Source organism: Aspergillus lentulus, assembly GCF_001445615.1.
Source record: "Aspergillus lentulus DNA, contig: Alt16, strain: IFM 54703, whole genome shotgun sequence".
Lineage (NCBI taxonomy): Eukaryota > Fungi > Ascomycota > Eurotiomycetes > Eurotiales > Aspergillaceae > Aspergillus > Aspergillus lentulus.
The window spans coordinates 833,040-855,453 of NW_028322113.1; the positions used below are offsets into that span (position 1 = coordinate 833,040).

At 51.5% G+C, this 22,414-nt stretch overlaps 6 protein-coding genes across 6 annotated transcripts; 3 read left to right on the plus strand and 3 right to left on the minus strand.

Moving 5' to 3' along the window:
• Positions 1-252: 252 nt before the first annotated feature.
• Positions 253-2,899, minus strand: ALT_7755 (cell division control 45 family protein; the record flags this gene model as incomplete). The annotated part of the gene is made up of 2 exons (XM_033560926.2): positions 253-2,073; positions 2,135-2,899. The coding sequence occupies 2 exons, from the start codon at positions 2,897-2,899 to the stop codon at positions 253-255; spliced, it is 2,586 nt and encodes an 861-aa protein (XP_033416817.2).
• Positions 2,900-4,412: 1,513 nt separating this feature from the next.
• Positions 4,413-6,209, minus strand: ALT_7756 (uncharacterized protein; the record flags this gene model as incomplete). Its single annotated transcript, XM_033560927.1, has 5 exons — positions 4,413-5,169; positions 5,223-5,715; positions 5,773-5,852; positions 5,904-5,950; positions 6,009-6,209. 5 exons carry the CDS (start codon positions 6,207-6,209, stop codon positions 4,413-4,415), a joined length of 1,578 nt encoding a protein of 525 aa, XP_033416818.1.
• Positions 6,210-10,802: 4,593 nt separating this feature from the next.
• ALT_7757 (uncharacterized protein) lies at positions 10,803-12,167 on the plus strand (the record flags this gene model as incomplete). Its single annotated transcript, XM_033560928.2, has 4 exons — positions 10,803-10,894; positions 10,966-11,247; positions 11,307-11,440; positions 11,500-12,167. The coding sequence occupies 4 exons, from the start codon at positions 10,803-10,805 to the stop codon at positions 12,165-12,167; spliced, it is 1,176 nt and encodes a 391-aa protein (XP_033416819.1).
• A 2,658-nt stretch (positions 12,168-14,825) lies between these two features.
• Positions 14,826-16,928, plus strand: ALT_7758 (SDR family oxidoreductase/polysaccharide deacetylase family protein; the record flags this gene model as incomplete). Its single annotated transcript, XM_033560929.2, has 4 exons — positions 14,826-14,931; positions 15,126-15,705; positions 15,752-16,407; positions 16,465-16,928. The coding sequence occupies 4 exons, from the start codon at positions 14,826-14,828 to the stop codon at positions 16,926-16,928; spliced, it is 1,806 nt and encodes a 601-aa protein (XP_033416820.2).
• Positions 16,929-17,128: 200 nt separating this feature from the next.
• On the minus strand, positions 17,129-19,912 carry ALT_7759 (ATP-dependent Clp protease ATP-binding subunit; the record flags this gene model as incomplete). The annotated part of the gene is made up of 1 exon (XM_033560930.2): positions 17,129-19,912. The coding sequence occupies one exon, from the start codon at positions 19,910-19,912 to the stop codon at positions 17,129-17,131; it is 2,784 nt and encodes a 927-aa protein (XP_033416821.1).
• A 2,057-nt stretch (positions 19,913-21,969) lies between these two features.
• Positions 21,970-22,309, plus strand: ALT_7760 (uncharacterized protein; the record flags this gene model as incomplete). The annotated part of the gene is made up of 2 exons (XM_033560931.2): positions 21,970-22,032; positions 22,109-22,309. 2 exons carry the CDS (start codon positions 21,970-21,972, stop codon positions 22,307-22,309), a joined length of 264 nt encoding a protein of 87 aa, XP_033416822.2.
• Positions 22,310-22,414: the final 105 nt, after the last annotated feature.

Consider the following 22,414-nt stretch of genomic DNA (forward strand, 5'->3'; position numbering starts at 1 on the left):
ACAAAAGAAGGTAAACAAACAGATTTCCAACTGGTCATGAACACATATTCCTTTTTAATTCCATTGAAATAACACCCATTCCACCCAACCCCAGAGACCTCATCCCACGCAGATAGCCAACCAGCAAGCAAAGAGAGAACGCATCGCAAATATATCGTCAGGAATTCAGGATTAGCTTCGAGCAAATTATCGAGCAATGGCAACAACAGCCAAGTTTCATTTGAGCAAGGCAGACGGAGCGAGACTCGGACTTTAACCGACGACGCTGCGGAAGCTGAGAGCTTCGAGGAAGCCACCCAGATCCTCCTTTTGGACTTCAACGACACAATGCTCGAAACTGTCGATGCGCACTCGAGTGTTGGTCTCCTGCACCACCTCCTGGAAGGCGATACCGAATCGGTTGCGCAGAAGGTGCTTGTTGCCGCGCATGTCAAGCTCGTCCTCAGACTCCGACTCGGATTCCGATGATGACTCCGATTCCTCCTCTGTCTCCTCGGCTTCTACTTCGTCGTCGTCATCGTTTGCGCGTTGGGCACGCTCGGCTGCGCGCTGAGCTCGACGTTCCTCGCGCTCTTTTTGCTTCTTCTCCTTTGCTTCCTTTTTCTTACGGCGTTCTTCTTGACGCCTGTGCATCGCCGCGTAGTCGATCACACCTCCGCCGCCACCCGTACCGACAACAACATATAGGCCTCGGTCTTCGTCGAGTCCGGCCAGTACCAATGGGGTCCCTGCGGCTCGCCTCTTTCCGATCTTTACGCTGTCGCCTCGCTCACGCTCTTGGACTCTGATGGCCTCAGCTATCCAGAGAGCCAATTTTGTCAGAGCTCCAGGATTTGTAAACAGTTTGACATCTGGACCGTCCTTAACAACCGCAATGCGAAATGCTCGCAGGTGCCGGATTTGGTGCTTCGATAGTAGAGATGTACCGGTACGCAGAATGGCCCGGTGAAGATGCTGAGCAAGCGGGAGTGCTTTCAGAAGGAGAGTGGGTGATTCTGAGGTGAGCGACAAAGCATCGTATGCGCTCCAAAATCGCGGGAGAAGGCTAGACAAATCAGACTCGGTGGAGTCATCGGCGCCATTCCCCTCATTTGCGCTTTTCGGGCGCGAGAGGCGCTTTGTGTCCCACGTGGCACCAGGGGCTTCCTCTGGCCCAACCTCGAGGATCGCGCCTATAATGACGCCCACATCTGTTGCGGAAAGACAGGCTTTCCAGCCCCAGCAGCGCACGAAGCCCCAGCCCTCGCGGGAGGAGACATGACCAGATGCGTCGGGCGGTACGAGTCCTTCCAGGCCATACATTGGTGCATACTTGAGAAGCCGTTGCCGTAGCACTCGCTTCAGTTCCATATCCATGTGAGTGTAGTTCTGATGACACTGGCTCAAGCTGATTCCCATCTTCGCGAGAAGCTTGTGCAATCGCTTCCGACCATTCTCCGTCCAAACGTGGAGTCGTGATGCCAGATAGGGACTATGTAGCATACTTTCGTAGAGTGACCAGTGTCGGACCAGAATGAAACGCGGCTCTGGAGATAATCGAATAGACTTGTCTGTAGGGGATTTGGCGGTTGTGGGGATCACGCCGTTGATCTCACCTCTAATGTCTCTGTCTCGCTCATACGGGTCGGGCGGGTTCAATCGATGAACTTCGTCCCGTAATATTTGACGAACACGTTCACCCCGTTCTCCACCCCAGCCAGCAGACCCCCCGGATTCTGATGGATTTGAGATGCCAACACCAGACATTGTACGACCACTGAGTTCCAAGCTGGAGACGCCGACAATGGCCAACCACAGAAGGTCGTTATCTTCCCGACCAAGTTCGGATGCGAGAGAATACACAAGTGACGATATCGGTTCGGAATACGATGTGCCGGTGGAATAATACTTCTGTAATACTTTCTCATGCTTCCTCTTGAGCCGAACCAGCCGTCGCCTCAATGATCGTGCAGACGGCTGCCTCGGCAGCGCGGGTGACGGCGAATCTGAACCCGGTGTGACGGAGCGAGAAGAGTTCGATGAGTTATGCTCGTCCCTCGGCCGACGACTAGGAGACGAAGTAATGGAGGATCCCTACACGTGGACGTTAGAGATCACAGCAAACAGCGAACATGAAGGCAGACCGCAAACATACTGAATTACTCCTCCGCCGCTGACGCGGGGGACCATCGTTCTCGTCAAATTCCTCCTCGTCTTCGCGTCCCGACCACGATTTCCTCTTCTTGGACCCCGAGCTGGACGGATGTTCTTCGTCATCCTCGCTCCCAGATTCGTCAATATCCTCTTCATCCTCGTCTACCTCCGGCATCTCCAACAGCGCGCAGTATGCTTCCCTCTCCGCGCTCATCTCCTCCTCGATATCCCCGTCATCGTAAACGACAATACCACCCGCGCCCGATTTGTACGACGGAGTGATGCATCCCTTGTCGACACCGCGCGTGTTCCGCCGCGGAGCGCCATCACCCCCATCCGCCGAAGCCGCCGCTGCCTCGCCGCCAAAGACATTGCTCAGATTCCACGGTCGCCTCGAGTCGAACACCCATACCTCCACCCCGCCCATATCATCGACCTCGTCGTCCGGGCTGCTCAGACAGAGTATCTCGTTGAGATCCACCAAGCCTCCCACGCCTAGACATACGACCACGCCTCCACTGCCCCCATTGTGCGTCTGCATAGGCTTGACCAGCTCCTCGCCGGCGCGTGCGAGATCGCCATATCCGGCTACCGGTTGGATCTTGTGGGGGATATAGTCGCGCTTCAAGAGGGCGGTCAGGATTCGACAAGCGCAGAGGGCATCGGGTTCGAGTGCTACGAGGACCAGCACGGGAGGAGAGAGCGGATGATGTGATCGGAGGAGTTGTAGGTAGAGGTGCGATATGAGTTGACGAGGAAGATACATTGCAGCGCACTTCAAGGGAGCTCGAAGCACACGACAAACCCGGAACAAGAAACTGAAGATAAGAAAGAAAAAAAAGGAATAAATCTCAGGCCTTCGAGAGGCCCTGCTCTTTACAAGAAAAATCAAACAGCGTATAATTAAGAAGAGCCCAGACTCAATTGCGTTATACCGGCTCCATCGTTCCTGTTGTTTGATTGTTATGTTATCGAGGCTGTTCTCGCAGGCACACAAGGGTGCAATCAGTCGCGAATCTCCAGCGACGCGTCGAGGCGTGCCGCACGTGCGGAGACCAGCGCCAAGCCCACTCAGTCATCAATCAGGGCAACATTGTTTCCAAGGAAGATAGATAGTATTTACCTTAGTCTAGTCAATAAAGCACACCCCATATAGCATTGATGTCATCTTCTCTTTTTCCTTGTAATGGATTGTAGACATCTTCAACTGAAAAGGCTAACGACACCCAACTCTAACCTTGACTGGTTGATCCACCGTCCTGACCGGGAGATACGTCTCATCCTAATCCTCAGTGATCAACGAGGAATCCTCTCCAGAAAAGCAAAAAAGAATTCAGATCATACCAGACCAGCAATAAAAAGGCATAAGTGACCAGTGCCGGGCTCAACGGCGACCTTATCGGTGTTAACGATACGTGATAGCCAACTACTAGTGTCCAATTGTGATAGATAGATAGTTCAAAAGCAGGCTAATCAGCGAAGCTTGTCCTGTATCGGCTCTGGTCGTAGTCCATGATTTGTGTGGTCATAACGTGATGGATTGAATATGCAGAGCATTATTGATGGCTCGCTGAGCTTTACAGCTACTTCAGAGAGTTCTGGTAATGGATGGTTGAGTGACGACAGGGTTGTGGTTGGGGAATATATATCTCTATGGAGCAAGATATGGATGTGTTCCTCAGTCAATTGTCACTAACGCATGTTGTGGGTGCACAGTTTGGATTATGTCGCATCAATAATATGTCACTGGATTGTAGCAATAATGAGGACGGATATTTTCATATGGAGCACGCTGATTGATGACAGAGCCCATTGCCTGTAAGAAGGCCACTAGGGACTGGTAGTTGTGAAAGGAGGCATATGGACAGAAACAAACACAGCTCGACCCCTTGATTGGCCAGGATGCACCATGGGATACGACCTGAATGGAAAGCGCATGTCAGAAAACACGCAGCCATCAGGCCGTACGCACTGGGCTGACCAACCTGTTTACGATCGAGTTTACTCCTTAAGCGCTGGTTTGCGAGCACATACTATCAAGTGTCATATAATGGGGATTGAAGATTCCAATTAATAGAGGGGGTATTATTGTGATTCTATAATTGCACCAAGCCTTTTGAACGGGAATTAAATACATATAGATCATGAGCAGCACCAAAATATTCACTCATACTATTGCCGATACACTGCGAGAGCAAAAGGCAGATCCATCGCGTTGAGCGTTCATGAAACAATGTCAGAATATCCGATGCCAGCCTTGACCTTTTTGGACTGCACATTTACTTCGCGTCGTCCAGGATGGCCTTGTCGGTCAGAGGAATGTGCTTGGGTCCTTCGTAGGAACCTTGACGGACGAACCACCAGATAGCCACGAAGATGGTCAGTCCACCGGTCATCAAACTGGCGTAGTTCATCGTAGCAGCGCTGGTGGGCACGGAGTAGGGGAAGCAGAAAATCACAATGAAGGCGATGATGTAGATGGAGCTAAGGGTATTGATGACGTAGCCGATGCGTCCCATCCAGAAGTAGCCAGGTTGGAAGGTGGAGCGCCGGGTGAGGACATGAGGGAGGATGGCGGCGAGGTAGGAAAGAGAGGACAGCTGCACGAAACAGCCGACGAAGGCATTGAAAGCGGTGGTGGATCCGACGTAAATGCAAGCAAGGATGGTAATGATCACACCACAGACCAGGGTCGCGTTAAAAGGGTTGTGCATCCGGGTATTGATACGTCCGAGCCAGCCGGAGAAGGGGGTCGCTCTATCACGAGAAATGGTCCACAGGGTACGGCCGGCGGTGATGTAGCAACCAGCACATGTGATGACAGTGGGCAGGAAGGCAACGACCAGCAGTCCAAGGGAGCCACTTCGAGTACCCGTGGCCTGGCGGTAGATCTCGGCGAGGGGAAAACCGTAGGGGTTGCTCATGACCAGGTCGAGGTCATTGATGGAATAGAAGACGGCGATCATATAGAGCAGACCGGTGACGAAGCCGACAGACATCTGAGCAAGGACGGCCTTAGGGATGTTGCGACTGGGCCTATAGCACCGGGTTAGCGTACTAGCCACTCACTCTGACTGAATTCGACTTACCGTGGGATTTCCTCGGCAAGGTGGCTAGAGCAGTCGGGAGTGCCAACACTGTAAGCACCATTGAGCATTCCTGCCACGAAGACGAAACCGTTGCTCGACCAGCCGGTCTGGTTGTTCCAAGTGCGCCACACTGTCTTATCGTCGAGATACGCTTGGCCGTTGACATGAGGCATCACGGCACAGACGATGATAGTGATGAACACACCGGCAAGAATGAAGAACATGCCAAGATTACCGATGTGAGGGAGGAAGCGGTTCATGAAGAGCACAATGCAGCAGCACATCCAGGTGCAGATGATGAAGCTGATGAAGGTGTGCCACGCGTGAGGGACGAAGTCAGGATGCATGAGCGCGTACATGGAGACGGTCTGTTGGCCCAGGATGGCAGACATGGAGGCAGCTCCTAGGATCCATGCAAGACAGTTCCAGAATCCAGCAAAGAATCCGCAAACACGGCCATACTTTCCAGCGGTGATCGAGGCCCAGTGGTAGACTGATTGCCCGGGTTAGCGAAGCTCCTAAGGTGGGACAGAGCAGAGTCGCGACATACCACCACTGGCAGAAGGCATCGCTGAGGCGAGCTCTGCAATAGATGCTGCGACCATCCAATAACAGACGGAGACAGCAATGCTTAACTCTGGTTAGTATCGACTGATGTTGACTGATCCAAAGCAACCTTACAATTCATAGATAACTCCGGCTGGCCCTCCATTATACATAGCAGTGACCTTGAAACACACGTTAGCTCAACTCTTAGGTAGTAGTGGTCGCCAAGGATGAACATACTAAACTGCCACCTTGAGCAATCCATGTGTTTCCTGTAGTAACAGCGACGGCACAAATACTGAGCAAGCTGAAGTTCCGTTCGAGCTCTTGACGATGACCGGATGCATTGACCAATTCGGTCGAAGGGCGTTCCTCTGCGCTGGACTCAACTGCAGCCATCTTCTCCGAGTTTTCCACCGCTGCCATTTCGGATGATGCCATCAAAAAAAGGGCGGGAATTGAAACCGATCGGAGAGCGACCGGATGAAGACGAATATTATTATGATTCGAAGCACAGGCGAATTATCAAGAGGACGACAAGTCGATGGATGGCGAGGTAGAATACCACTGGCTGTGTCCTGCACGTGTACGGGTATGTGGAGGTGCGCTCTTATTACTGCAGATCAGTAAGGGTGATGGCGACTATGAGAGGATATCGACCGGTGCTGGCATGTATCACCTCCAAAGCCGTCCAGATGGAGGATGAAGAGAAAAATCCAACATCAGCTTTGGACGTCGATCCGGCCGGCAGCAGTTTATAGTAGTTCGATATCCTGAGGGATACCTGGAGGACAAGCCGGTTGAACACCCTTGTCCTTCCGTCGTATTGGTATTGTATTTACAGCTAAGCATGGGGTCAGATCTAGTGCAGCAGGGATAAGCATTGGTGGGCGAATCAAAATTCACGAGGACCTCCTCATGGAGGCTAGACGATCAAAAGCGGGACAGATAAACCATAGATGATTGGTCGATGATAATCATGGTTGCAACAGACTTGTATGAAATGTACAGGGGTACGCCGAGATGCCTTTTCCTAAAGAGGGAGCTTCAGCAGATGGCAGACTCTATCCAGATATCTTCGGCGAAGTTGGCCTCTGAGATGGGAGATCGTAGCCAAACACTGGTCCAACTTGGAGGAACCGAGCCCCGTGGGACAGGTAGATACCTCTATCTCCACACTTTTGATATCTTCTTTGTGATCTGGGGGAAATGCGTGAATGACTACAGGCAGGAACCGATTCGATTAGAAAGCGGACTGCATGTAATCTGCATACAAATATGCAGACTTAGGCACGTAGGTAGTATGTAAAATTATTCATATGGCCACCCATACATAGCCTGAGGCATGCAGTAGTTTAAAGGAAAAGTCCACTTGGGCCCTTGGCTTCTCACGTGCTCTAATTCCTTGATCAGGGCAGTAGTCGATTAATCATCTCACAAACTCCCCTTCGCTTTAAGTTTGTCTCTCAAGTCAATGGAATGACTCCGATTCTAGACGCCAATTTAGCTGTTCACAGAGTTTGTTGAGTTCCTAACCTGTTATGAATACTGGCGGCAGATGATCGATTTCTAAGAGGTACTCGGTAGCTCGAGAGGGAGGGCTGGTCCGGCAAACGGTCTGCCCGTGGCTCGCCCTTGCCACAGAGAAGTATATTGCGTGGAACCTAGTTCCAGTACAGCCAATAAGACGGAATTCCGCACAGGTCTGGACGCTGTCCATGTAACCGACTTATCAGGAGCAATGGTGTTATCGGTACGGAGTGGTGGAAATACTATGACAACAATATACTATTCATAAATAGTATGGGGGTTCTCGCCTGCAGCTACAGTAGTATGGTCAACAGTCTCACTACTCTGCGCACTAGCCTTGATTTCGAAACCTGTTGGAGACTTTTGAACGATAAGGCTGAGCAATAGTAGCGTCCACTGTGAACTCTCTTGACTCGCTTAGATGTACCGATGGATGCGCCGCTGACTTCTAGACTATCAATAGTGGCATTATTCCAACTTCCACGCATCCTTCGGACATCATACAACCGAGAGTAGCATGCAGCAGCCTCTAAACTGCCATGCCATTAGTCAATCTGAAACAGTATCAATATAGTTGTCAGCTAATTCAAGCTTGCAATGGACCTCTATCAATATGCTTGATGGAGCTGTCTCAGTAGGACAGGTGGGCTGCAGCCTATCGTGCAACTATCGAGAACATGGGACTGGGAACATCGTCGGCTATCCCGTCATTATCATCCGATGAGTAGGATGGCAGGTTAGCATCTTGTTCTTGTTCTATTCCGGTATACAACCTCCGGCGCTATTGAAGCGTCGTAGAGGGGCCAAGCCAAGCAACACGCGAATGCTGGTGGGACATCTATTCTCGTTCTCGACGCCGAATGAAAACGGCGGTAAACAGATCGTCAGGTACGCTGGCATCGCTACTACTACGTGGATACGACCTTGCCAGAGTCTAATGACGATTTGAGAGAACCAAGAAACTGTCGGTTGCTGGATCCGGCCTCTCGCTAAGCCCCCTAGTCATGGCACTATTGAAACTCATACTCAACGGGGCGTGAATCAGAAACATGTATGTAGCAGTCTTGATGCTGAGAAAGAGTGAGAGTCCACTTCACTCCTTCGTGTGCGCGACTTATTTCTCTGAAATAGCATTTAAGAATGGGGGCCACTTGGCGACAGTACGATGGAACTCGGCCGTAGAGCCATAGCGCCCTGGGGTTTCATGTGAAATGATAAAAGCCCGTCATTTCACGTTATTCCGCAATATCCAGGCGGCGGAGAATTACCCGATATCACCGGAAGCTAAGCATCGACCGATATCGAACGATCGGGCCATTATGGCCCCTTCTCAAGTCGGAAATCATGCCGGATCATCCTGTGATTGCGCATCAAGAAACGATGGTGTGCAGGAAAAGGTCACCTATGCCGGGTTACTACTTACTCGATAACCGACTCACCATTGCCTGTCAAACTACCATGGCTGATGAGTCTCGACTCTCGATGCCAGGTGGTAAGCAGGAATGAGCATGTGCCGCGTCATCGGAAGAACTCCCGCCCTTCTGGTGGAGGCTTAGAGGCTAGAGAGGCGTAGATAGACTCTCTACTTCAGACAGCGTCAAGTCCTTCCATCACCGCAGAGACCGAGAAGCCCCGTGGAGTGTTCGACTCAGTGATTTCAAGGCAAAATCAGCTGTCGACCAATGATAATGACTGATAGTTGGAGGCTTGTCCTATGCCCACATACTCGAGTCTAGACTAGAGAAAAATTTGGATCGGGAACAGCTGAGGCCTGCGTCAAGAGAGCTAGCACCAGGTGGCTAGCATATTAGCCATATATGATCGTGTACGAGGAAACATACTTTTCTGGGCGCAGTAATAATGCTCATTTTCCTCCGGAAGGGCGGCCGGATTCCGCAGTCAGTTTAGACCTGAGAGTTGCCTCCACTGTTGCTGGGACTGTGGAACATCATGCAATGCTGCAGGACAGCCAGCCTCGGCCACGTTGCAAGCCTACATTAATGAACAGTAGTAGTAGTGCAATTTATTGTTGCACACCAGATAGATTGCTTGCAAATTGCAGGCGAAGTACCGGCTTCGACGAAGTTTCCCCTGACCCACAAAAGACAGGGATTAGAAAAATTTTTACTTCGCATGCAAGGATTCTGGACTAAGAATCCTGGCAACATCGCTTCGGTCGGTGATACTAAATTGGCCAAGTGTATGTAGCTACTGATTAGTCTGCACTCTGCAGAGTCTGCAGAACTTAATTGCAGACTATGCACTTATGCAGTAGCATCTAATTGCTTATGTACCTAGTTCTTTCAACAACAGATCTGAGGCAAACGATCGACCACGCTCAGATGCAAGCACAGTCTCCCTTGAGGGGAGGGATCGACCTAAGACGGCGAATCCGGGTGTAAATCTATGGAGCAGTACCTGGGGCTGAACCACAGAATCGGCCAGAGTCCAAATTCGAGAGAAAGGAGGGGACTGGACTAGAGAGGTAGTACTCCGTACTGGTACTGAAGGTGGGACGATGGGGTGAGAGCTGATCTGTTTGTGTCAATTAGAAGAGAAAAAGACCACCAGCACTAACACAGTTTAGAGTTAGCACTAGGTTTTAGTTCAAGCTAACTCTCCACTGCCGGCGAGGTCGTCCCCTTGTTAATGTTACCTTGAGCGTTTCCACTTCAAAATACACAATACATACAAACATAGCAACAAAAATTTGACTTTTTCTGCCCGGGCTCGTTGAAATGAAATTTACTGATTGATTAAATTCTCAACAAATCAACTTTGACAGTGGCGCTCCCATGGTCAATTGTGCAAACACTGAATCCATCCACTGCTTCATTCCACGACGTGAGCTAAACCAGGCATTGCTGACATGGCAATTACCTTGCTCTAGGTCCTTTCTCTGAATCATGCTTTCGAAATTCTGATTGGAAGGGCCATTGTCGGGTCCCGGCCAATCTCATGTCGTCGTCGTTCAATTATCCGATTGTGCCATGCTTCCACGGTAGTCTCAATATACCTAGCAGGTCCACATCTCTTGGTATCCCCACTGGCCAGTATGAACATCTTCTCAGCCATGGGTCATTATTATCTACCCATTAATCAAGTTGTTTTTGTCCTCTGGGCCCTGGCTACAGGTGGCTGGCCCGGGGTTCGCCCACGAGACTAACATTGCCAATCCTCCGGGACAGCTACTCATGCACGCAGTCATGTACGTCCAATCAACCATCCCTGCTCACTACTTTCTTCACTTCATGGTTGATTATCGCCTACTAACAAACCCCTCTATCAGCGCAATCAGACCTTAACCCCAATCTGGCAGGCGTTCTGGTGTTGTATGTCTTCGCTAGTTGATGAGCCGGTTTACCCAAAGTTTATCTCTCCACGATGTCGGTACCCTGCTTGTCTTATTTATCTCACTATGGTCCCTGACATGGGTGCCCTTTGATTGCCTGTTTAGCTAACCTCTCTTTTGCTTTCCGGTTTATCAGGTTGAAGTCCGACACCATGTCAGGCTTAGGCCCGGACTTTTCAAAGAGCTTTGCAACGGAAACATGGGTGCTCTATGGTGTAGGGATATTGGGAGCTGTTCTGCGATTGTTAGTATCATGCCTTGAAAAAGCGATGCGCCGTTTTTGTCAGCCTGATACTAACTTCCTTATCTTGCTAGTGTCGCACGTATACGTCGACTGGGTATCCGCAACCTTCAAGTCGATGACTATCTCATGCTCTTCGCCGTCTTATGGTACACGCTATTATGTGTTGCCCTGAATCAAGTTGCCTCGGGTGGGGGTTCGAATTTGATGACCGAAGAAGATAGATTGAATTTGACGCCGGCTACCACTGCTGAGCGCGTGAAGGGAAGCAAATGGGTTTTTGTGTCGGAGCACTCGTTTGTTCTGGCTATCTGGGCGATGAAGGCTTGCATGCTGGTGATTTATTCCCGTATCACGTAGGTCTTCTCTTCTGGCGCCTTTCCTCGAAGGTACTGCTAACATGGTTCTTACAAAGCGAGGGTCTGAATGCACGTAAATGGGTCACCTATCTTTCGGTCTACGTCGCCCTCGGCTTCTTGGCCGTTGAACTGTCTTTGTTTCTCATCTGCCGGCCTCTGTCCAACTACTGGGCTGTACCCACGCCTGACTGTCAGTTCACGTCCATATGACCGCTGTCGCGAAGGAAACCTTGTGCTAACTCAGTACAGACCAATGCTCGTCGTACCAGTACTACGAGATCATCCAGGGCGCCATCTCCATTTCGGCCGATATCTTCATGCTTGCTGTCGCCATTCCGCTCCTGTTGCAAGTTCGCGTTCCTCTCAAGCAGAAAGTAATCCTTCTCGTCCTTTTCGGCATGGGAATCTTTGTCATTGTTGCGGCCGTCCTGAACAAAATCTACTGCCTGGTTCCCTCATTGATCTCCTACGTCTACATGAACTGGTATTTCCGCGAAGCAACCGTCGCGATTCTCGTCACCAATCTTCCTCTGGTTTGGTCTCTGCTGCGCGATGTGTTCCCCGCTCTCAAGAGCTGGACAGGCGGATCTAAGAGAGGCACAGACCGGTACCGGTCAGGACCTTGGACTAGCAAGGGATCCGGGCTTCGGGCTTACGGACCCGCCAGTCAGTTACGGTCTGGGGATTACAACATGCAAGACTACACAAACACAAGCACGGCTATGCATCAGAAAGCGGTTTCCGATGTCAGCGTCAACCAAAGCGATGAGCGGGACCTGAGCGATGATGGGTCAGATCGTGCTCTCCGAATCCGACAAGACGTGACGGTGACGGTTGAGCGCGAGACCCGCCCACCAGAATATTGGGACACCCACCATGCGCAGATCACCAATGGTCGTCCCCAACCTCAGCCCTGATGAAGCACGATCGACTTTTTTTCCTCTTTCTTAGCATAGACTTAGACGACTGTACATACTTTTCTTCTCCTATGTGACCTACTTTTTTTTTTTTTTCATTTTCTTACGATCTACTGATATCCGCTACCAAAAGGCTTTTTGACTTATTGTGTATATATACTCGTGGGGTACCAGGTCCATCCGTGGTCGGGATATCGAGGGAGGTGACAAAGGCCGCAGACCAGGAACCCCGAACCAAACCATGGGGTGAGAAATCAACTATTGATTGATCTTCAGAGATTACCTGCACAAACCCTGGATATACGGAATTGATTCGTGAGGGCGAATATGAGGATCGCGCACAAACCAGAATATCCGCAAATCCGGTCGTCCAATGCCATTTGCGAAAAGCAGTATGGGAAAAAATTTGGCAGATAATGACAAATGGTCAAAGTTTTCAGCTGGTATGTATTGTGTCCCGCTCCCACTTCTGCAGATCTCCCGGGAATTGCGTCAGGTAGCGTGGGGCAGTGCGGTATCGTTGTATTTGGAGGTGGGAGATTGTAAATTTGCATTTCTGTGCCTGCCACTGTCCTAGTGCTACTCACAACGGAGAAGCAATCAATTCTGATTGACTCTATGAAGTCAGTCTAACCTCTAGCACGAGCCCAGGCCGACTCTCAACCGCCGCCTTTCTCGATCAGGAAATCTTCTCGATCTTTTACATTAGGCTGCACAGGCCAAGGACCTTGGCTCTCCGGAGTCATTAACCGGTGTTCCAAATCTAACGGAGTACAGAGTACTGATTACATGATTCCAAGCCGAAACTTAATACATGAGCAGCATAGTATCATCACTTCACTACCTATTCCTGGTCCAATATTCGTACTCCCTCACCGAGAGAACCAGCAGCCATCGGAGTATGTACCTAGGTACTTGGCCACGTACCTGATGTTCGTATACTCAAACGGCAGGCGTCATCCGAGACGGCAGCAAGGTACTAATTCAGATCAAGTAAGCGTCTCCATTCGGCCCCTGGTTAAGATTTAGCGAAAACTCGCTAGTACCTGTAGTGGGGTCCTGCCAAAAGTAGAAGCAAAGATGGAGCATCCATCGGCATCGGATCATGTTGCGCCACCGGGAGTTGGAATGACTGAAATGCTACCTTGCCTAGGTACTTACGTATGAGCTTGGTTACAACGTATTTTGTTATTTGTTTTGGGATTGAGTGTGAAACAACTATTGAAGTCTGGAGGAGTGCATCAGCTACAGGTCGATGAGCTGAGCTCCACCGGCAGTGGGTGCCGCATCTACGCAGTTAAGAATGGAGTTATCTTGCGACCTGCAGCCAAGTTTGGTACGAAATTCCTTGAGAGGATAGGCTCGAGTGGAGAGGAGACTAAAAACTTTGGAAGGACACCGATCAAGCTGAGGACCGTGGGGTGCGCTCCCACCTGCAAACCACGGTTCGTTTTATCTTGCTGGTCAAGGTCAATCTGTTCATTTTCCTGATATGGACGACTTGATTCTTTTCAGGCTGGTGTCAACGAAAAAAATATCATCCTGGGCGGACAATCGGGATAGTTGTCGGGTTTGTCGTCTCAAGAGTCAGGGTGTAAGCGAATGATTCATTTAGGCCAGCCCACACGCTAATAACGTGTAGCCTGCGCGCCACGTGGTGTTCGCATAGTCTGTCGCGAGTCGTGAGTTGGTCCTTCGCGCAAGGATTATAACCCTTGTTCCTCTAAACTAGACTAACTGTACGCACATCCTGTCCATGGACGTCATGTAGGCTGGTATGGTGGATATCAGTTCGCCTGTTGTCCGGTGCTAAAGCCGGATGACTACTTTGTTTGTCCATCTCCGAGAATAGTATGACTGCCCAGATTCTCAATCGGATGTATCTATGCGGATGGTTGTATTTTTCTGGGCTGCGATCATTGAGGTCGTACTGCTTGGCGAATGCATAGTTCATGTTCATGGAGTAGACCAGATTCACTAAGATGCAGGTGCAAGGATACGGAGTAGATCGGGCAAGGCGCACGGCCACTGTGCCTGTTCGCCGGTTACACCGAAGTGGGTATATTTCGTAGAAGAGCAGGGTAGCCTTGCTAGATTCGATGCGAACCTGCAGGTCCTGAGTCCTGACAAATACGCGCTTGCAATTCATAATACACCTTACGCAAGTGATTCTGGTCAACCATCCTGTCGGGGATGCCGAACGAGGAGCGTCGAGTCATGAGCGCAGTTCTAGGCTACGCTTGTATCCAACACGGTAATCTACGGAGGAAAGGAAGATGGATATTTTGAACCTCTGGACAGTAGTAGTACAATACACGTGACTTGAACAGTGCCCCGCGTGTTTGCGTGATGATGGGAAGATCATCGTGTCAATACTCGCTAGACAAGACAACGTACTTGGCGATGGCTATGATTCTCAGCAGAATTCTCTCACGGTAAGTGCTGCCGAGTACTTCTCCCCACCGCTATGTATACACTAACACATCGTTTATGGTTCCTAATTCCAGAGGCATAGTTCGTCAAGGAGTGTGCACTGCACTTGCACAGCCAAGTGATAAGCAAGAGATCGGCGACGATTGATTACCGGCTACATACTCCGTGTGGCTTTAGCAAACTTTGGCTCTGAAGTTCTTAGCATTGCAACTTGCAACTTGCAACATGTCGGGGGAACTTTCTCCCTCGTTCCTGGGCTTGGAGGGTCTCCATGTCTTCATCACCGGTGCTGCTGGCGGCATTGGACAACGAGCTGTTCAGGAATTCTTAGGTAGGTGTAGATCTCATTGTATTGCCTTTTCAAACCCCGTACCTGATACGTAAGCTAGAGATCGACATGGCCTACTGTGCTTGTCTGAGAATGCGATCGTTTCTGTAATGCGCATTGACCAGGACTGGTCGATGGACTGCGTAACTGTCATTATACGAACTACATTGAAGTGTGCTAATCGTGTCTGAATGCAGACCAAGGATGCAAAGTAACAGCATATGACCTCCGCCCGTTCGAGGTCCCAGACACCATTGGCGAGAGTTACTCCCGACTCAACATCCAGCGCGGCGACATCTCCGACGAAGAATCCATCAGATCCGGCATCGCACTCGCCGTCAAGCGATTCGGCCCTGTCAACATCCTCATTGCCAACGCTGGCATCACCGATGAAAGCCACGATTATCCTATCTGGGACCTCCCGCTGGAAACATGGGAGAAGACGTACAACGTCAACGTGCGCGGCACGTTTCTCACCATCAAGCACTTCCTGCGGGCTGCGCGAACCGCACAGCAGACTCTAGGCAAGGAGCTGGAGAATCTGGCTATTGTCGTGACGGGAAGCGAGACGGGGGTGTTCGGGCAGGAGGGTCATGCCGAGTACGCATCCGGCAAGGCTGGTCTCCAGTATGGATTGGTGAAGAGTGTCAAAAACGAGATCGTCCGTCTCAATAGCAGGGCGAGAATCAACGCCGTTGCGCCGGGATGGGTGGACACACCCATGATCGAAGGCAGACTGGATGATCCAAAGGAACTCTGGGCCGAAGCCCAAGCAACGTATGTTCTTCAACCAGCCCGGAGGACTATCCCTGACAGAATCTAGGGTACCCCTCAAGAAGATCGCAAAACCAGAAGACGTCGCACGTACCATGGCGTTTCTGGCATCGCACCGCGCAGCAGGCCATATCTCGGGCCAATGCCTCAGCGTCGACGGAGGCATGGAAGGCCGCCTCCTGTGGAAGCAGTCGAACCCGAGCACGGAGACAACAAGCCAGGCCCAAATTCAGTCCATCCCGCGCAGCTTACCACCACCCAAACGCAACAAGATCCGCGTCGCAGTATCCATCGACCTAGACGCCGTCTCCGGCTGGCTAGGAACAGGCCACCACCCGGACAACATCCTCGCCGACTACTCCGCCGGCTTCTTCGCCGCCAAAGTCGGCGTCCCGCGGCTGCTCCGCATGCTCGCGAAACTCAACATCGCAGACCGCTGCACCTGGTTCATCCCAGGCCACTCAGCCGAGAGCTTCCCCGACGAAGTCGCGCAGGTCGTCGCCTCAGGCGCCGAGATCGGGCTGCACGGCTACGCCCACGAAGGCGCCTACCAGATGACCCCGCAGCAGGAGCGCGACGTCCTGGTCAAGTGCATTGACATCGTGACAAAGCTCACAGGCAAGAAACCAGCGGGTTACCGCGCGCCGCTCTACCAGCTCCGCGAGTCGACGCTGGATCTCCTTGAGGAATTCGGATTCGAATATGGTGCGCCCCTCCCCATTCACACCCGTCTCCTCTCCCTGCGATGCTAATTGATCATAGATGCATCCCTAACAGATCACGACTGCCACCCCTTCTTCGCCCCGCGCCGTCCCCCACTGCAACCTATCGACTTCTCCCAGCCGGCCTCCACCTGGATGCACCCAATCCCACAGGAGCCGGGGGCGAAGTCAGAAGTAGACCGGCGCCCCCTCGTCTGCGTCCCCTGCAACTGGTACATGGAGGACATGACCCCCATGCAATTCCTACCGCATACGCCCAACTCACACGGGTACACGGATGTGCGGGTGATCGAGAACCTATGGCGAGACCGGTTCCTGTGGATTCGCGAGAACGAGGTCGAGCCGATCTTCCCTGTGCTGATGCATCCAGATACGAGTGGCATGGCGCATGTGATTGGGATGGTGGAGCGGTTGTTGGGGTGGGTGAAGGGGTGGGGGGATGAGGTGGAGTTTTGTCAGACGGGGGAGATTGCGAGGTGGTTTCGGGAGAGGAATGCTACTTAATCATCATGTTATGCTACTGAGTAGACTACGAGGGTGTAAGACAGTTTGAAGCCATCAATAGACTCATGATTATCATCACTATGTACTAGTTTGTAGACTATCATGCATGTACACAAAAACCATATAACCTATAACGCCAAATAAATGACAAAAGCAAGTCGTAGCTCATCACCTCGTTTACCGTAAATCCAAGAAAGCTTTTACTCGTAAAGATCCATGTCACCGCTTCCATCCTCAATCTCAGCCAGCGCGTCATCCTCATCCACCATTTCCTCATCTTCCTCGATTTCAACCTCGTGGTTCGGCAATACGTCAATGCGTCCTTCGCGCATGACCACCCGGGCGACCTCGCCGTCCTGGATACTTCCACGCAGGATGAGAACGGCGAGTTTGTTGAGGACCTCGCGCTCGATGATCCGCGCCAGAGGACGGGCACCGTACGCTGGCGAGTACCCTGCGTCGCCGAGATAGTCCTTGACTTCCTCGGTGCACTGGATGGTAACGTTGCGGTTGTTCTGCTCGAGACGGCGCTGCACCTCGTTGAGGCGCAGGTCGACAATCTTGCGGATCTCCTTCCGGGTGAGCCGGTTGAAGATAACGGTGCTGGAGATACGGTTCAGGAATTCGGGCAGGAAATAGTCGCGGAGAGCGCCCATGACCAGCTCGCGGGTCTGAGGGTCAATGCGGCCGTCCTTGGTGGTTGGGCGGGAGAGGAATTCGGCTCCCAGGTTGGAGGTCATGACGACAATGCAGTTCTTGGCGTCGACGATTCTGCCCTGACCGTCGGTGATCCGACCGTCGTCCATGAGCTGCAGCAGAACGGTGAGGACCTCCTTGGCTGCCTTTTCGACTTCGTCGAATAGAAGGATGGAGAAAGGCCGACGGCGCAGACTCTCGGTCAGCTGACCACCAGCGTCGTGTCCAACGTAGCCGGGAGGAGCACCAATCATCCGGCTCAGCGAGTGCCGCTCCTGGTATTCGGACATGTCGAACCGGATCATGGCCTTGGGATCGTCGAACAGGAACTCGGCAAGCGCCTTGGTCAAGAGAGTCTTACCGGTACCGGAGGGACCGCAGAAGAGGAAGCTTGGAGGCGAGTTGGGATTGCTGAGACCGGACCGCTGCAGCCGAATGGCATTGGAGACCGAAGTCACGGCCTCCTTCTGGCCAACAACGATCTTGCCAAGGTACTTCTCCATGTGCAACAACTTGTCCTTCTCGGTGGTCTTGAGTCTGGTGACGGGAATACCAGTCCAACGGGCGACAATCTCGTTGATCTGATCGGGCCCGACCGCATCGGCAAGCAGGGCCTCGCCATGATCGCCATTTCGAGCACGACGTTCCTCGTCCGCCTTGATGCGGTCGGCCTCGAGTCGCTCGATCAAGGCCTTGGTTTCGGGAATGGCGAAGTACTCCAGATCGGCAGCCGTCTGAGTGTCGCCGGACCGCTCCGCTTCGTCTCTCTTTACCTTGAGCGAGTCGAGCTTGATCTTGGCATCTTGGATCGCCTTGCTGCGCTGCTTCTCGCTTTCGTACTTCTCACGCAAGGGCCGCAATTCTTCCGTCACATTTGCTGCTTCTTGCTTGGCAGCTTCCAACCGGGCCTTGGACGCTTCGTCTGTTTCCCGCTCGAGGGCGTGAATTTCGATCTGCAGCTGGCGGAGTCTTCTCTCGAGGTTGTCCAGGGCCTCGGGCTCCGACTCGCGGGTCACCCTGACGGCGGCAGCTGCCTCATCGATGAGGTCGACGGCCGAGTCGGGGAGTCGGCGAGCAGTGAGGTATCTGGCAGCCAATTCGGCCGCGGCAACGATGGCACCGTCGAGAATGTTGACACCATGGTGTACTTCGTACTTTTCCTTCAGACCACGGAGGATGGAGATGGTTTCAGAGACGGTAGGTTCCTTGACGAGGACCTGTTGAAATCGTCGTTCGAATGCTTGATCCTTTTCAATGTACTTGCGGTATTCGCCAAGTGTGGTCGCACCGATACAATGCAACTGACCACGAGCGAGCATGGGCTTCAGCAGATTGGCAGCATCCATACCTCCCTCACCGCTCGAGCCTGCACCCATGAGAAGATGGATCTCGTCGACGAATAAGACAATCGTGTCCTTGGATTCTTCGATCTCCTTGAGAACGCCCTTCATTCTCTCTTCGAACTCACCCCGGTACTTGCTACCAGCGACCAACGAGCCGACATCGAGAGAAAGCAGCCTGCACTGGGCCAGATTGGCCGGAACATCGGCGTTCACGATACGACGAGCCAGGCCTTCGACAATGGTGGTCTTACCAACACCGGGCTCACCGATCAGCACCGGGTTGTTCTTGGTCCGTCGGCTGAGAATTCGGATGACTCGACGAATCTCCTCCTCACGACCAATGACGGGGTCAATTTTACCCTCTCTGGCCAGAGCAGTCATGTCGATGGTGAACTTCTTGAGGTTCTCATTCTCACCCTCAGCGTCGGCGGTCTTGGAATCTACCCGCCGTGTACCACGGATCTGTTGTACCGCTGTATCGATCAGCTTGACATTGGGGATATTTGCATCCGCGAGTGCCCGCTGCACCTGAGAGTCTTGAACGACCGAGAGGATGAGGTGGTCAATGGCAACGTAGCTGTCCTTTTGTGTTTTCGACAGCTCGGTCGAAGAACGAATGACTTTGGCGAGGGCGGGTGAGACGCTCACTGTGTCGGGAGGAGGATCTTGACTCGGTAACCGGACAAGCAGCTTCATGAGTGCACGCTCGAGGAGCTGCGGGTCGCCATGAGCGCGCTCGACGACCTGGCGGAAGAGAGGGGCGGTGGAAGAGTCGTGAGAGGAATGTCCGGCAGCTTGTTGGTCTTTCGACTCATCTGGTGGAGGATTGAGGAGAGCATGAGCGAGGTGAATCGGGAGGATCTGAGAATGGGCGTATTGCTCAGCCAGATGGCTCGAGTCCAATAACGCCTTGTTGGCTCTGTCTGTGAATTGAGCACCGTTCATTGTGAAACGGAACCAAGTGTCAGGTTATGATAATGTTGATGTGGGGGTATCTTTAGCACAAAAGAAAAGAAGAGAACAGCTTGCGTGGATGACACGGGAGCTAGATATAGCTGGAGTTGGGTATCATCAGCCCATTCTTCGCAACATCGAGAACAGTCTCTCTGCCCCATGACGACACTCGTCCGTTCCACCGCCTTCCAGAACAATCGACAAGTGTCACGTGATAACACACGGCTGACATAATCGACAGTGTACTGTAACTAAGGTAGTACGTGCTACTGTTCATGCAGCTGAATTTTGAGCTTTTTTTGCTTATTCAATATTATTATAATTGACTGACGAGGTTACTAAATCAAATTAGATAAGATTCCCATTGCAGCCGTCGGTATCTACTGAATAGCGCTGTCAGTTGTGCGCCCATTGCTCGAAGTGGGTCCGAGAGCCAGAAGCATTGTGGGATGCCTTGTTGCCTTTCCTTTCTGCCTTCTTGCCTTGCTCTGGACCAATCACAACCGTGTCTTTCGACACCACTCAATATGGACATTAAGGTATCAATGTGGTCTTTCTGAGCGATCAGCCCGTTTCTGCCACTCCTCTTCAACTTAATTTGGTTGAAATGGGGATAAGACAGAAGCTGGAAAGATAATGGAAAACGCCCGAAACTGCGTTCAGTGTCGAGTGCTCGAGTCAGCCCATCCGAGCAGAGAGGATGATCCACCCCACGTTTGCCTCTACATTGAGGATAATAGGTACCTCTCTGAGCTATCAGTCAAGTCTCAAGATCTGTCCTGATCAAAGACGGTTACTTTAGAAATAGCTGGAATCGATACTCCATAGCCCGTTATCGTGGTATATAGCTTCATCCTCTCGGTCTCACCACATACCCAACCATGACGTCAAAGCGGGATTCGTTCTGGTTCATCTCCCATCCAGAACAGATACTGACCAGATATTCTCCATCTGCACTGGTCTCCTCAGCGATTCAGGGCAAAACAGGGATGTCTTCGGCTTCCGACCAACGAACAGTCATGCTGGAGTGTAGGTACTTGGTATCTCAAAGAAGCTAAGGCACACTAATTGGCAGGAACAAAAACCGTCTCGCCTCTCAAACGCCTGCGGACTTGTTTTCCCCCACTTTTTCCGGCTTGATTTGTTGTGCAGGAAGCCCCTCGTCGTGGCCGTGGTTCAGGTACTGCATAATCCACTACTTGGTCAGACCTCGGAATTGTTCCTTTTGACATACGTAGGAGGCGGCGAATCAAGGTAGACGATTCAAGAAAAATGAATGAGTGATCGTTCGTGGCATGGGGGGGGAAAGGTGTAGATCTCAATCTGTCCGATTTTTATTATGTGGAGGGGTAGATAGATATCAACCCTCAGGTACATACATAGATATTTAATATTCCTGGTGGGAGAATAATGACTTGCATCAATCATACAATCACAGACAGACACAGTGAGATAGATATCTCTGAAGTAGTAGCTTTAGCCAAGTGGGTTCAATCCAGCAAATAATAATCGTAGATTGAAGCAGCATCTCCCAGTTTCCTCAAGGCAGACCTTCTTATCTCGGACGGGCTGCAGCTAAACGTGGTTCAACCGTCCAGACGATCTCCATCTTGTCCCATTCCTATTACTATTATTATTATTCTCGCGATTGAACTTGGTTATCCACTGAACTAAGAGGGATTTACTTTTTCCGATTCGAAAAAGAAACGAAACTCGACTCTTCCCCCTCACACTGTCATATCCATCTCTCTGCATATAAAAGCTTGCTCATCTTCCCCTGGTCACTCTCGCCCCTTCTCTGTCTGAAGCATTCTTCGCCATCCTGACCTGACCCATCTGATCGTCGGATAGGATTATCGTCGACGCTTCTCTTCTTCTTTTGATTGTCCCTGCTGTCTCTGTACAGTATACGATTGAAAAAGAAAAAGGACAGCAGTAGACTACTACGCCGGTGGTGGAACTCCCCTGGTTGAAGTAATACTCGGCTCATAATTGCAAACTGCTCCCTCGGTTGTCATCTCGACTCCATTGACATCTGCTCATCGGAAATGTCGCAGAAACCCATTTTTGTTGCTACCCATCCTCGAGCATGCTCCACGGCCTTTGAAAGAGTGAGTACTACTCTCCTTGCTACTCTTTGCATTACGCATAGTCTAGACGGACAAGTCACTGACCCTTCCATCATAGGTCTTTATGACTCGCCGTGATTCTATACAATGTATCCATGAGCCCTTTGGCGATGCCTTTTACTATGGTCCCGAGAGGCTCAGCTCCAGATTCGCCGATGATGAACAGGCCCGTCTAGACAGCGGGTTCAGCGAATCGACGTACAAGACGGTGCTGGATAGAATCGAGCGTGAAGCTGCCGAGAACGAGGTCCGACCCTAGTCTTTTTTCCTTTTGTTTTTCCTTTGTCCTCTGATTTCCTCTATTCTGCCTCATTGTCGTTCTCTCGTAATCTCCCCGGTCATTCCGCCATGGAAGCCATGGCCA